At 33.8% G+C, this 12,408-nt stretch overlaps 1 protein-coding gene across 1 annotated transcript; it reads left to right on the top strand.

Moving 5' to 3' along the window:
• Positions 1-1,649: 1,649 nt before the first annotated feature.
• Positions 1,650-6,052, top strand: LOC107422898 (protein SIEVE ELEMENT OCCLUSION B). Its single transcript, XM_048478060.2, has 7 exons — positions 1,650-2,090; positions 2,654-2,749; positions 3,407-3,858; positions 3,996-4,087; positions 4,234-4,403; positions 4,643-5,110; positions 5,241-6,052. Exons 1-7 carry the CDS (start codon positions 1,950-1,952, stop codon positions 5,712-5,714), a joined length of 1,893 nt encoding a protein of 630 aa, XP_048334017.2. The 5' UTR covers positions 1,650-1,949; the 3' UTR covers positions 5,715-6,052.
• Positions 6,053-12,408: the final 6,356 nt, after the last annotated feature.

Raw genomic sequence — 12,408 nt, 5'->3', positions numbered from 1 at the left:
GATTTTTTTTTATAAAGATAGTTTTTGTGGATTTTTTTTTCCTTGATGAGCATTTGTTTTTGATAAAGATTGGTTTTAATAGATTTTTGTTTCTCATTTATCAAAAATAAATTTCTCTTGATAAGCGTGTTGTTAGATGGTTGGTATGTCTAATGGACCAAGTAGATACTCACTTTGATTCATTTTATTTATTTATTTATATTTTTTACCACATTAATTTGACAAGACAAAACCAACAAAACCATCGGAGCGCTTCTTGTTTCTTTAATAACAGTTTATTTTTCTAATATAGCAAATAAATTTTCACTATGGATATAACCATAGGAGATGCTCTGCTAATTTAAGTTTTTGAAAGCAATAGTAACTTAACATAATATTAGAGTCCAAAATTCTAAAGTCTTAGATTCAAGTTCCATTATCATCCATTTAATAGTTAAATATATTATATACATACAGTCATGTTCAAGTAAGGCCCAATTTAATTTATTAAAATAAAGTTTATTTTTTATAAATATTGGATCACATTAAGGATTATGTGTAAAATTTAAAAAATAATTAAATTTAAATTTAATGATATATTAAAACTCTATCTAAGAAAAATGAATTCTATTACAATTCAATGATTAACCCTTAATGTAATTCACAGGTTGAAAAAAGAAAAATTTTATGTTAATTCTTATATTAAAATTTTTATTTGATCATGACTATATATATATATATATGTATATATAGATTCTCATATAACGACCATTTTTATCAACTTTTAGATTGTTCCAATAGTTAAAGATTTAAAGATACAAACATATTATATATACAGTTCAAGATTATATTTTTAAATCTTAAGACACAGATGTGATTGATTACTAATTTTTATTAATTTGTGCAGGCATACCATTTTTTTCCTTTTTTTTTTTTTTGGGGTATGAACAGGCATATGCCTCGTAGTTGACTACAAATGGGAATGCAAGATTAGAAATCTCAATTTTCCTTTACACTCTTTAAAACAACCAAATCATCATCAGAGATAATTCAAAAAAAAAAAAAAAAATCATCACCAGATATATGCATGGATTCGGATCTGATTGACTTTATATGAGCTGGACATTTTTTGGACATGTCATTTTGTTAAATGCAAGACCAGTTATATCATGATCAAATCACCAAAAAAATAAAATAAAAAAAAGAATGTGATGTCGTGATCACGATATGGGTTTCACGTACTTAGATGAAATAATTCTTCTATTACTTTCGTTCAGTGGAGGACAGCTGGCATAAACTTATGAACAAAGCTTATATGGTTTCGATCGCAAGTTAATTATAATGGGAATATATTTTAGCATCTATGCTCTTTTAATAATTTAGCTTTTGTATTTTAGTACATAACTTTTATTTTTGGCATTTTCATACTTAAACTTCAAAATTTTTGCACTTTGGACCTAATTAAACTATTTTATTTATATTTCAGCAGGGCATGTTTGGTCTGTCTTGTCATAATTTTTATAAAAATGTTCCTGATCGTGCACAAACATGCATGTGCGTGTATGGATCACATGAGGTAGAGAGCAGGACCAAACTCCAAAAAGAAGGGGGGGAAAAAAAACAGAAAAAGAAAAAGAATCAAGATATATACATTAATGTCTAATGGCCGAGAAATTATTCAATATACAATGTGTAGCCACTTGGAATGTGATGCATGTGGTACACAAAACCATTCAATTAATGCCATATGTCAAGAAATATAATATGTTACTTATAAGTCTTTTAATATTAATATATAATCTTTAATTAGATCTGATTAATGAAAACCAATAATGAATTGATGAACTTTACTTAGATCTAATGGCTATAAATAGGTCAGCCATATTATACCACTAACCATCTAAGTGTTTCATTTCTGTTCAGAAGCAAATCGATCTCTTTATTTTTTCTCGTGTCATAAAATAAGAATCATGGTGAAGCTTTCCCTCTCAACCATCTCCAAAGAAGAAATTTCTCAAACAATCAAAGTGAACGGTGAGGAAAGGTTGGATGTTCCATTTCTTCTGAAACTAGTCGAAAAAATCATGTATACCGCGGCTGGTGATGAGAAGGTATACAAAATATATGTAATAGTTTCGTGTGTATATAAATATATATGTGTACAACAATATTTCTCTTATCCAGGAATCACCAATAAATTTTTGTCTAGGATTAAGTTATATCTGCCAATGAGTCAATTTTTTTACTGGATATAACTGATTTGTTGGCAAATATAACTTAATGGTGGACAAATTTTTCGTAGATAGAACACTCAATCACACTATATATATATATATATATATGAATTTTCTCCTATTTGTTTTAGGATTTCTAGATAATATATACCTCTGTATATTTAATATATTTACTTTTCTACGATGGACGTCCATGTTCATAGTATGGTGAGCAGTTGACCACCTAGAAATGCAAATAGGTCTATCAGCGCTTGATTCGAACCATAATACGGGTTTTAAAGACCATCATAGCAAAACTATGTATATGTGAATATGAAATGTAGTGTGTACAAATTAATTCATTCAAAATTAAGCTGGTCAGTTTTTTTTTTTTTTTTTTTTTTTTTTTTTTTCCCTAGTCGATCTGTTGCTAATTTATTACTTATGATGACAAGCTGCAGTACAAAGCATATCAGCATGGAGAGAAGGAATCCGAGGCTGTCGATTCCAGCTTTAAGTCACCCTTGTGTACACTCAGAAAGATTTCATTTGAATTGGTCTGTTACAAATTTATCAATTAATAAGCGTTTTAATTAAGTAATATATATATATATATATATACGTGTAGCGATTTATCATTTAAACATATGGACGAAGATCTTTTGTTTTCTTCGTGGTATCAATAATAAAATGTCATTTAATTAAAAGATATATATATATATATATATATTATATACTTGGTTTAATTATTTCTTTACTAATATTTTAAATAATGTGAGTAACCATAATAAAACACAAAAAGATGGGGACAACACATCTTTATCCATCTGTACATATCTACCAACATGCAACCACATTTACCATCTATACAATTCCATCATTTCATTAATCTTTTAGTTAATTATTTGCTGAGTTTTGTTTGCCTTTGAAGTTATTACTTAGTTATTCTTTGAAAAAAAAAAAAAAAAAAGAAAAGAAAGAAAGAAAGAAAAGGTTTACCGTAGTAGGATCCATGCATATATATATATATATATATATATGTACACTTTTTTCCGAACAAAAAATTATTATTTTTATAAGAGATAGATGTTTTAAAAAGAATAGGTCAGCTAAAAACTAAATAAAATTATCTTCGTTGTTTGTGTAATTAATTAAGAATAAAAGAAAAAAGCTGGTTATATATTAAGAGGGCTAATTGCAAGGCAAAATGGCAGATGGATTGCGATTTCAAGGGTGGAGTTAGAGAAAGGACTCTCGCCATAACCAACTTGCTATCGAACTATCCATTGGATGCAAAAGCAGTGCTGAGCGTTGCAGCTTTAGCTCTTGAGTTTGAGGACTTCTGTCGCCTCCATCAGCACATAAATGATCCAGTTACCTGCTCCAATATATATTTCTCGCAAGAATATTGGAATTCCGTGGCAATCTTGAAGAGGGTAACTGCTCCAACCGACCAGCAAAGTCTATATGAGCTTAAAAATCTCGTCGTGGTCATATTGGAAGTCACCAGATCCATCTTTGAGTTGGAGAAGGTACGTACAAAATACACTAATATACGTACAGACGTACTGGCCGTCGTTTTAACAGTCATACAAAGGAATGTATATTGGACCATCGCAACTGTCGTAGCTTGTGCCACTCAAATTTCAAAGCTCAAAAGCTTCAAGTAAGTTTAATTAATTCTTTATAATATACATATATGATGCAAGCAAGAGTGTTAATTGTCCGCTTAAGTTTAATTAGAGTACAAGAATAATATACAGTGGGCGTTATAATAAATATGCATGGTTTTGATAATTTCAGGGACCAGCCATATGATCTATCCCAATGGCGTGAATATCTCAACTCAATCCACGAAGACCTTAAAAATAGTAAAAGAAATTTGGAGCAAGAAAGTAAGGCACCCCATTTTACCCAATTAGGACGTGCAATTTTTTAATGCCAGTATATGTTTATTAAAAAGTTGCAATTTCATTACTTAATCTAGTAGCAGATTACAATTAGTTATTGAAGATTTTATTTTATATATAATTGTATGCAGAGGAGAAGGAAGTCCACTTGAAACTCTCTAACATCCTTGAAAGTTCACATTATGAATCACATAATTACCAAATAACGGAGGTTCTCAATCTGCTGATTGAAGGGGACACCAACGTTAAAGTTGAACAGAGAATCCTGATTAAAAGTTCCATCAATTCCACAGCTGCTAAGGTTTGCCTTCTTTTCAAATGGAAAAATTTTGAAACTATATACCTTGCACGTTGTGGAAGAATATCTACATGAAATCAGACATCGATGGACTTGTCCATTGTTAGAGAAAACATAAAACGATATGATAATTCACCTTCCAATAGTTTAAGTTTTTGGGATAATTATGATTCAACATTGTATATAAACATGATGAATATTAAGACTGATATATGTATTATATATATTTTGTTTTCAAACAGAGAAAGCGCATTGAGATGCTGAGGACGAAGGACGTGCTTCTGTTAATTTCGAGCATGGACATCTCACATGATGATACGGCGGTTCTCAAATCGATTTATGAACAAATAGAAAGCAGAAAATATAACTATGAGATTGTGTGGATCCCCATCGTTGAGCAGTGGAATGTTGAACTTCATGAAAAATTTTGCAATCTTAAGAATCAAATGCCTTGGTACGTTTTAGAGTTGGATTCACATATAGCAGGCATCGAGTTCATCAAGGAGAAGTGGAACTTCACTGGTAAGACGATTGCGGTGTTGATGAATTCACAAGGGAAGGTGGAAAACCATAATGCACTCGAAATGATTAGCTTATGGGGAATGGATGCCTTTCCTTTCACTAAGGAATCTGAACGAACTATACTACAAAAGGAAAAGAATTGGCTTCGTCTTGTAACCAAAAACACTCATCCAAATATCGAAACCTGGGTATGTACCAACTTCATTTATATTTCATTTTGTCACGTTATTTTTCAACAAAAGTAACGGAAAGTATTATACGACGACCTTATATATATGTGTGTGTATATATATATATATATATCATCCAATTGAGCAGATGAAAGAGGAAAAGTACATTTTCTTATATGGAGGCACCGACCAACGTTGGATCAAAAAGTTCGGAGAATGCTTAGAAAATGTCGACTTCACAAAATTTTCCGACCGCAGGGAAGGGAACAATGCCGCGGAGCAAAATGATGGGTTTAAAGAAGAGCTATTCTGGATTCTCATAGAAAGGTTGAATTCCATCAGGGTTGGGGAGGACAACATTCGTGATGATACTGGAAAAGAACTCGAAAAGCTACTTTCCTATAAAAAAGCAGACAGATGGGTTTTGCTTAGTAAAGGGCCAAGTGTGATAATCTTTGGTCATGGTACCCTATTCTTGAGGGCTTTGAAGGAGCTTGTCAAAGTTAGCAGTGGAGAAGGCTTTAATACTGAGCACACCTTCGAAACCCAAATGATCAAGCACTACGATGATCAAGTGGTCATCCAGCAGGAAATTCAGTCTTTCGGCATTAAAATCCGATAGATGCATATGCATGCATCTCCAAGGAATTACGGTGTATATATATATATATATACACATACATGTAGCAGCAGCTATATATATTAACTAGGCAACAGTGCCATTTTTAGTATAATATAATTTCTAAAATAAAGAGCATCTTTCACTAGGATGCTAATGTGATGCTGCATATATATATATATATATATATATGCACACGGTGATTCAATGGCATGGACATCTGCACTTTGACGTAACGTGCAGAATATATAACTTAAAGTGGGTATAAGTATGCAATAAAAAAATAAAAAAATAAATTTTAAAAAAACAAGTTTGTGGAATTTTTTTTTTTTTCATCTTTTATTCGATCTTCATGATCTTTTCAACTTGTTCTTTCTTTGGTGTTTTAAGAAGTTGTACTAGTTTATTGTTTTTGCATGTTTAATAAAAGTACCTGTTTCTAATTATCAGTTTTTAATTTATTATTTTTTACGCTGTTCATTTATTGGTCATATATATTTAACCTTATTAGGTTGTTCCAATGGTAAAACTATGAGGCCTTTATTATTAGTCATCGCCTCTTGTGCCATTGCCTTGAAGTACAGGATCGATAGTGCCATTAAAGAATTGGTACAAGAAAATGTTTACAAGGTATAGCATAGCAGTTCCAATACCATTTTGAGGCGTAATGGTATTTTGTTAATGCCGTAGAAGCAGTGGCTTATAGAGGAAGAGGTTACTGATTTTCTTAGTCTAGTTGATAAGGATGTAAAAGTAAATTTAAGTTAGATTTGTTTAGTGGATTTTTCTGTCATTCATCTTGCTAAATTCATTTTTGGAGGAAGGATTCAAAACCGTATTTAATTACTATCATTTCCTCCTTTATTTTCAACCAAATAATATACATAGTTAGTCTCCAACTCCCCCTTTTCTTCCAAACCTTTCTGTTTTTATTTTTTTTCTCGAAAAAAAAAAAGTATTTGGTAATTTTTAGCAGCCTTGTAAATTGACAGAGTAAAGTAGTAGCAATAATAATAATAATAATAATAATTGTTCTGTTTTAAAAAACTGTATTTCTCTGAGGAAATACTTTGTGAGCAACCTCCTCCATTCAAATTTTTATAGCACAAAAAGGAAATTAATAAATGCGAATCTAAGATGATGTTTTCAAATTAAAAATTTTCTGAAAATTGAGCAAAGAGGTAAAAAAAAAATTTAAAAAAAATTTTAAAAAACGTATATATATATATATGTATATGAAAGGAATAAGATGATTAGCACACCATGGGCTAACAAAAGGTCGATTCACAGACGATCCAGTTTAATACGTATATTGGACTTACGCATCAGCCCATCTATTTCAAGGGTCCAATTTTATACAGGCCAAGACAGAAAAAAAGGCCCACAATGTTTCTACAATTCCCCTTTATTTTTTTAAGATGAATAATTTCCCTTTATTTTAAACGTCTAAACAAATATGGTTTTTTTTTTTATCAACATTAAAAAAAAAAAAAAAAAGGGAAAGAAAGAAAGAAGAAGATATTTTTACTTATTTCTCCATCTAATTTTTCGAAAATTTTAAATAATCGAAGGCTCAAAATCTAATTCATGTATGTCTAAAGAAAAATCCCAACTTTATGAGGTCTCGATTTTACTAAAAAGTAGTATTAGTTATACGGTTTTATCTTGATTATTATTTTTTTTAAAAATATATTAAATTTCCAAAAGTCCATAAGTCAATGTATTAAAATTCCAACACCCATTCCATAATATTAAAAAAAAAAAAAAAGGTTGTTACTTTTCAGTATTTTATTTACGTTTTTTCATGTGTACTTTAGATTGTATTTGTAATCAATACGAATTGGTTAATTACATAAAAGCCATTTATAAATTCTGGACACTGTCTAGATGTAATTAAGTAGTCTTCAAGGAGTCTAAACAAGTTGTCTTTTATAAAGACGTGGTTACAATTGACTAAAATATTGAGAGTTTACTTTTATTTGTTAATTATTATTATTATTTTTTAAAAAATGAACAGCACAAGTGCGTACACGGTATACAAAACTTATACAATAAACAGGAGGTACGTTTATTTGATATTTTCTTTTAATTTTCTGTTGACTTTTTTTTTTTTTTGGGTGTTTTTTTTTTTGGGGGGGGGGGGGGGGGGGGGGGGGGAAGAATTTTCTGTTGACTTGAATTGGTCGTGTAGCATTTTTTTTCTTTGTCCGTTTTTCCAGAAAAAAGACATAGTCTGCACTCTGCAGGTAAGCGAAGTACCAGTTTTATACCAAAGTATAAAAGGACGCCAAAGATCCCAGTTTCAATTCGCAGAACAATACTCTAATACAAAAAAAGAAGAATCAATTTCAAAACAGAGGCCAAAGTGGAATCACCAGAAGATCACCACCACCACCGCTGCCACGGAACCTGTATTCTACATAGCTGCAGCAAATGGCGAAATCGATTCCTTTGTGCAATATCAAGATAAAGACCAATTTCTGACTGCAAACAACAACACGATCCTCCACATCCACATCACGGCCATGTCATCCAGTACTTCCGAAAATACGAAATCCACAAACTTTGTAAGAGAGATTATCACAATGTCTCCATCACTGCTGATGAAGACCAATTCCGACGCAGAAACTCCGCTACACGCAGAAACTCCGCTACACATTGGAGCAAGGTTCGGCCACGTTTCGATAGTGAAGTTGCTCCTCGAATTTCGTGCTGAAGCTGCAGCCAAGGAGATGCTGCGCATGGCCAATCGGCATCGAGACACTGCACTGCATGAGGCTGTTCGGTTTGGGCATCTCAGTGTGGTGAAGATGTTGATCGAGGAAGACACCGAATTCGATTACCACCGTAACGACGCAGGCGAGACTCCTCTCTATATTGCTGGGAAGTGCACATCACCATCGTCTACCGGTGGCCCTATCGTCAGAACCGCATTGCATGCAGCAACCATTCGCAAAGATAAATGTATTATATATGCATATATATATATATATATATATTAATCATATGTTGAACACCATCGAAACAGTTTATATTGTGCATTTAGTAATTATATACGCTAATAAACTGTTTATTACCGAGAATAAGCCATGTTACATTCAGCATAAACTATGTGTGACGTTGCCAAGAAAAATAAAATTATATATATATATTTATATATATATATATATACGTTAAAAATATGGTGTCACATTGCTCAAAATTGGTTTTGGAATTAATTGTGAATTTGAAATAATTAACAAATCAGCACTTTATATTTATTTTTGCTTGGTTAGAATTAGAATTATTTATATGCTACATAATTTAATTTCTTGAATTGACTTATGTATATATATGTATGATATATTTATTTCAGAAATGATAGAAGAAATTCTAGGAAAGATTGGAGGCCAAATATTAATCAGACAAGCAGATGAAAAAGGATGGACTCCACTACACCATGCAGCATATATGGGATATTTTCTGGCGGTGAGCTTGTTTTTAGCATTGCCGGCGGATAGAGAAGCAGCCTACATACACGATATAGAAAGAAACACGGCTCTTCACTAGGCAACTAATTTAGGTCATACAGATATTATGTGTAACACCCCGTCCCAAACCACATCGGAATTCGTGCACGTTGACCGAGGTTGACCGTTGACCGAATGGGTCAAAAGTTGACTTTTTGTTCCGGTTGAAATTTCGAGTTGACCATGGTACCGTGGCGAAGTGCATGATGCCCCGAGTTCGTAGACTAGTAGCACGTCGAAAACGGAGCTACGGTTTGAAAGTATTGGGCAAAGGTGCAAACTGTCCAAAAGGTGCCGGGAGTTGACCTTTTATCGTTGTATAAATTTGTTTTGACTTTTATATGGTTGTAAAGTACTCGTCGATACGAGTTCATAGACTAGCGGCACGCTTAAATTGGACATCTGGTTAAAAAGTTATGGACGTGTGAAGTTTGCCGGATACCGTAATATTTTATTATATCTGGCTTAAGTGCACAGTGACGCCACGTGTCGACACCTGATTGGTCCATGTGGGTGAACAGTGTCACCCACGGTGGCTTTTATTTGGCAAAAATGACGGGGAGGAGAGAGAAAGAGAGAGAGGAGAGAGAGAGGGAGAGAGAGAAACGACCGGCCGCTGGAGTTGTCAAATTTTCCAGCCAATTCTTGCTACACGCGCCGGCCAGATGGGAGTGCCTCCTCATTCCCGGCTGAACCGTAAAATGTCACGGCCAACCGACCAGCGACGCTCCCGGATTGGGGCTTTCTCCGGCGGCGGCGCCAAATCCTTCAACCGCCGAGATCTCCACATTCTGGCCTCCATTCTTGTCACCGTCGGTACCATTGGAACCCTCTCCCTTCAAGCTACAAAACCTCCAAAAATCACAGTCATTAGCCAGCGCACGTGCCGGCGGTGACGACGGTTGCCGGTGACCGCGACGGCTCGCCGGGGAAATCCCTGTTCCGGCGAGTACCCAGTCTTGTCTTCGGTCCCTCTCCACTAATTCCAACCCCCTGAATCTAAATCTGGCGTCCTTTTTCTCCAATTCGCGACTGTTTGGGAGAATCAAAGAGTTGAATCCCGAAAGCTTTCCGGAGAGATTTCGGCCACCTCAGGTCCGATCTCCGGGAAGTGAGACCGGATTTGTAAACCTCATCACTCAAGCTTCGATTCGGTATATTACTCGTCAATTTTGATTATCGTTTGTGTTCGCTCTTCGGGTACCCATTTGGGAGTTATCCGATTAAAATATTAATATATTTGGTTTGGTGTATTGTGGATGTTTTAGGTGCACGTGTGGGTAGTGGGGATGATCCTGTGGAGGATCTTAGCTGATATACGTGCTTAAGGTGAGTGACCTACCTTTAAAAATTTTTTGGGATAATTAATTATATTTATTTGATGTTTAATTGATATCTGCAATTATGCTCATGTGGTGAAATTTAATTATAATTATGGAAAAATATTATTTTATAAGTACGTGTATGTTTATTGGTGCTAAATGGAATTTTGGGTTATTCAGAAACCCCGATTTTTATTATGGTGATTTAATTTTATTTATTACGCATGAGCAAGATATTTTCAGTAACAAATCCTATGTGGTTTTAATATTATTTTTGGGCATAATTGGTTTAAATATTTTAAGAAAAATATTTGTTTAAATTGGTGCTTTCGAATTTCATAATTATGCCCGTGGAATATTATTTGGTGGACTTTGTGATATGAGAAAAATTATTTGTATATCGTTATCGATGGTTTCGTACCGGGTATGTTAAAGGAAAATGTGGGATGGTGAAATTGAAAACTGGTATATTTCCCACAGTGATTTTTGGAAAATCGGTACGGTAATAATTAAATTAATAATTATTTTAGACGCACTCATACAGTATTGGTGTTCCGGTGTATATGTGGTTAGCGCGCAAGTTATTATGTCTCCCGTGAGTTGCCATTGGACCGAGGGCAGACAAGTTTGATATTAGCCACAGCCGCCCCCCTCCTTGGCCGGGATGACAGTTTCAGCAGCGGTACTGTCGGGACGCCGAAGTGCCGTATGCAAGTTTCTCTCTTTAACCCCCCACCAGTCGGTGCTCGGGACGCTGGGTATCGGAGGGCATCACTGGTATATGGTGTGGTGCGTCAAGTATAAATTTTTGGATGGAAATTTCAAACCCCAAAGTATTCAAAATTTATTTATTATATCTTATTACATTTTATTTATACTTGGGGTATTTATTTATTGTTTATTAAATTAATTGATCCCTTGGTTTTCGGGAAATACGAATGTCGGGTTTTGTGAAAATGTTTTAAAAAGGGAACATTTCCAAAGGAGTGAATAGTGAGAGTTTTGAGAGAAATTATTACTTTCAATTGTTTATTATTTATTTATCTATTTAATTGTTGGTATTAAATTAAATTCCTTTTATTGTTATATTATTAATATTAAAAGTGTTCAGTAGATAGGGTCACTCACTGAGATGATTAGTATCTCACATTTTTAAATTCCGTGCCCATAGGTGCAAGGGGTGGTAGACGTTCTTCCGGAGCGAACCAAATCTCTGTCGCTGTTGTAGTTCGAGAAGTTACTTTTGTCTTCGTTTATTTCAATTGTAATATTTCTTTCCTCCTATTGTATTCTATGTTTAATAGTATTTCATGAAGCTCTGTATACTGTCTTGGACACTTATGTATTAATTATGCATTGGATTACTGTTATTCATTTGAAGTGCTGTAAATTTGTGGAATCAATTTGTAGTATTGTGGGAGGAATAAGGGGATGAATATAGAAGTGTGTTTTCAGTGCAGGAAAATTGTGATAAGTCCAACCCTTAGGGGAGGTTCTGCCGGATTTTCCATTGGAGGGTCCAATAAGGTTTCCCTGGGATCAGGGCTTGTCTACGGTTCCAGAGGGGAATTTTGGACGAGTTCTAACATTATGATTGAAATTATGACGAAGTGTCCTGACTACTTTGAATTGACAAATAAAAAAGGTTGGAACATTTTACATGCTGCGGTTTGAGCCGAAGGTTCCCAGGCATGGAATTGATCTTGAAAAATTCTAATCTCAGCAACCTCTTAAATCAGAAGGATGTTAAGGGGAACACAACACTCTATTTGTAACACCACTTCCCAAAATACATCAAAAATTTTCACGTTGACTGAGGGCTGACCAAGTTTGACAGTTGACCAAGTGGGTCAAAATATTGACTTT

Source organism: Ziziphus jujuba, chromosome 3 (assembly GCF_031755915.1).
Source record: "Ziziphus jujuba cultivar Dongzao chromosome 3, ASM3175591v1".
NCBI classification, from domain to species: domain Eukaryota; kingdom Viridiplantae; phylum Streptophyta; class Magnoliopsida; order Rosales; family Rhamnaceae; genus Ziziphus; species Ziziphus jujuba.
Note: the sequence above shows the minus strand (reverse complement) of the source record. Positions and strands in the feature narration are given on the sequence as shown.

Coding starts and splice junctions, on each gene's coding strand:
- LOC107422898 (XM_048478060.2), top strand. CDS start 1,950: ATGGTGAAGCTTTCCCTCTCAACCATCTCCAAAGAAGAAATTTCTCAA. Junction 2,750..3,406: donor GAAAGATTTCATTTGAATTG/GTCTGTTACAAA, acceptor GCAAAATGGCAG/ATGGATTGCGATTTCAAGGG. Junction 4,088..4,233: donor AAGAAATTTGGAGCAAGAAA/GTAAGGCACCCC, acceptor AATTGTATGCAG/AGGAGAAGGAAGTCCACTTG.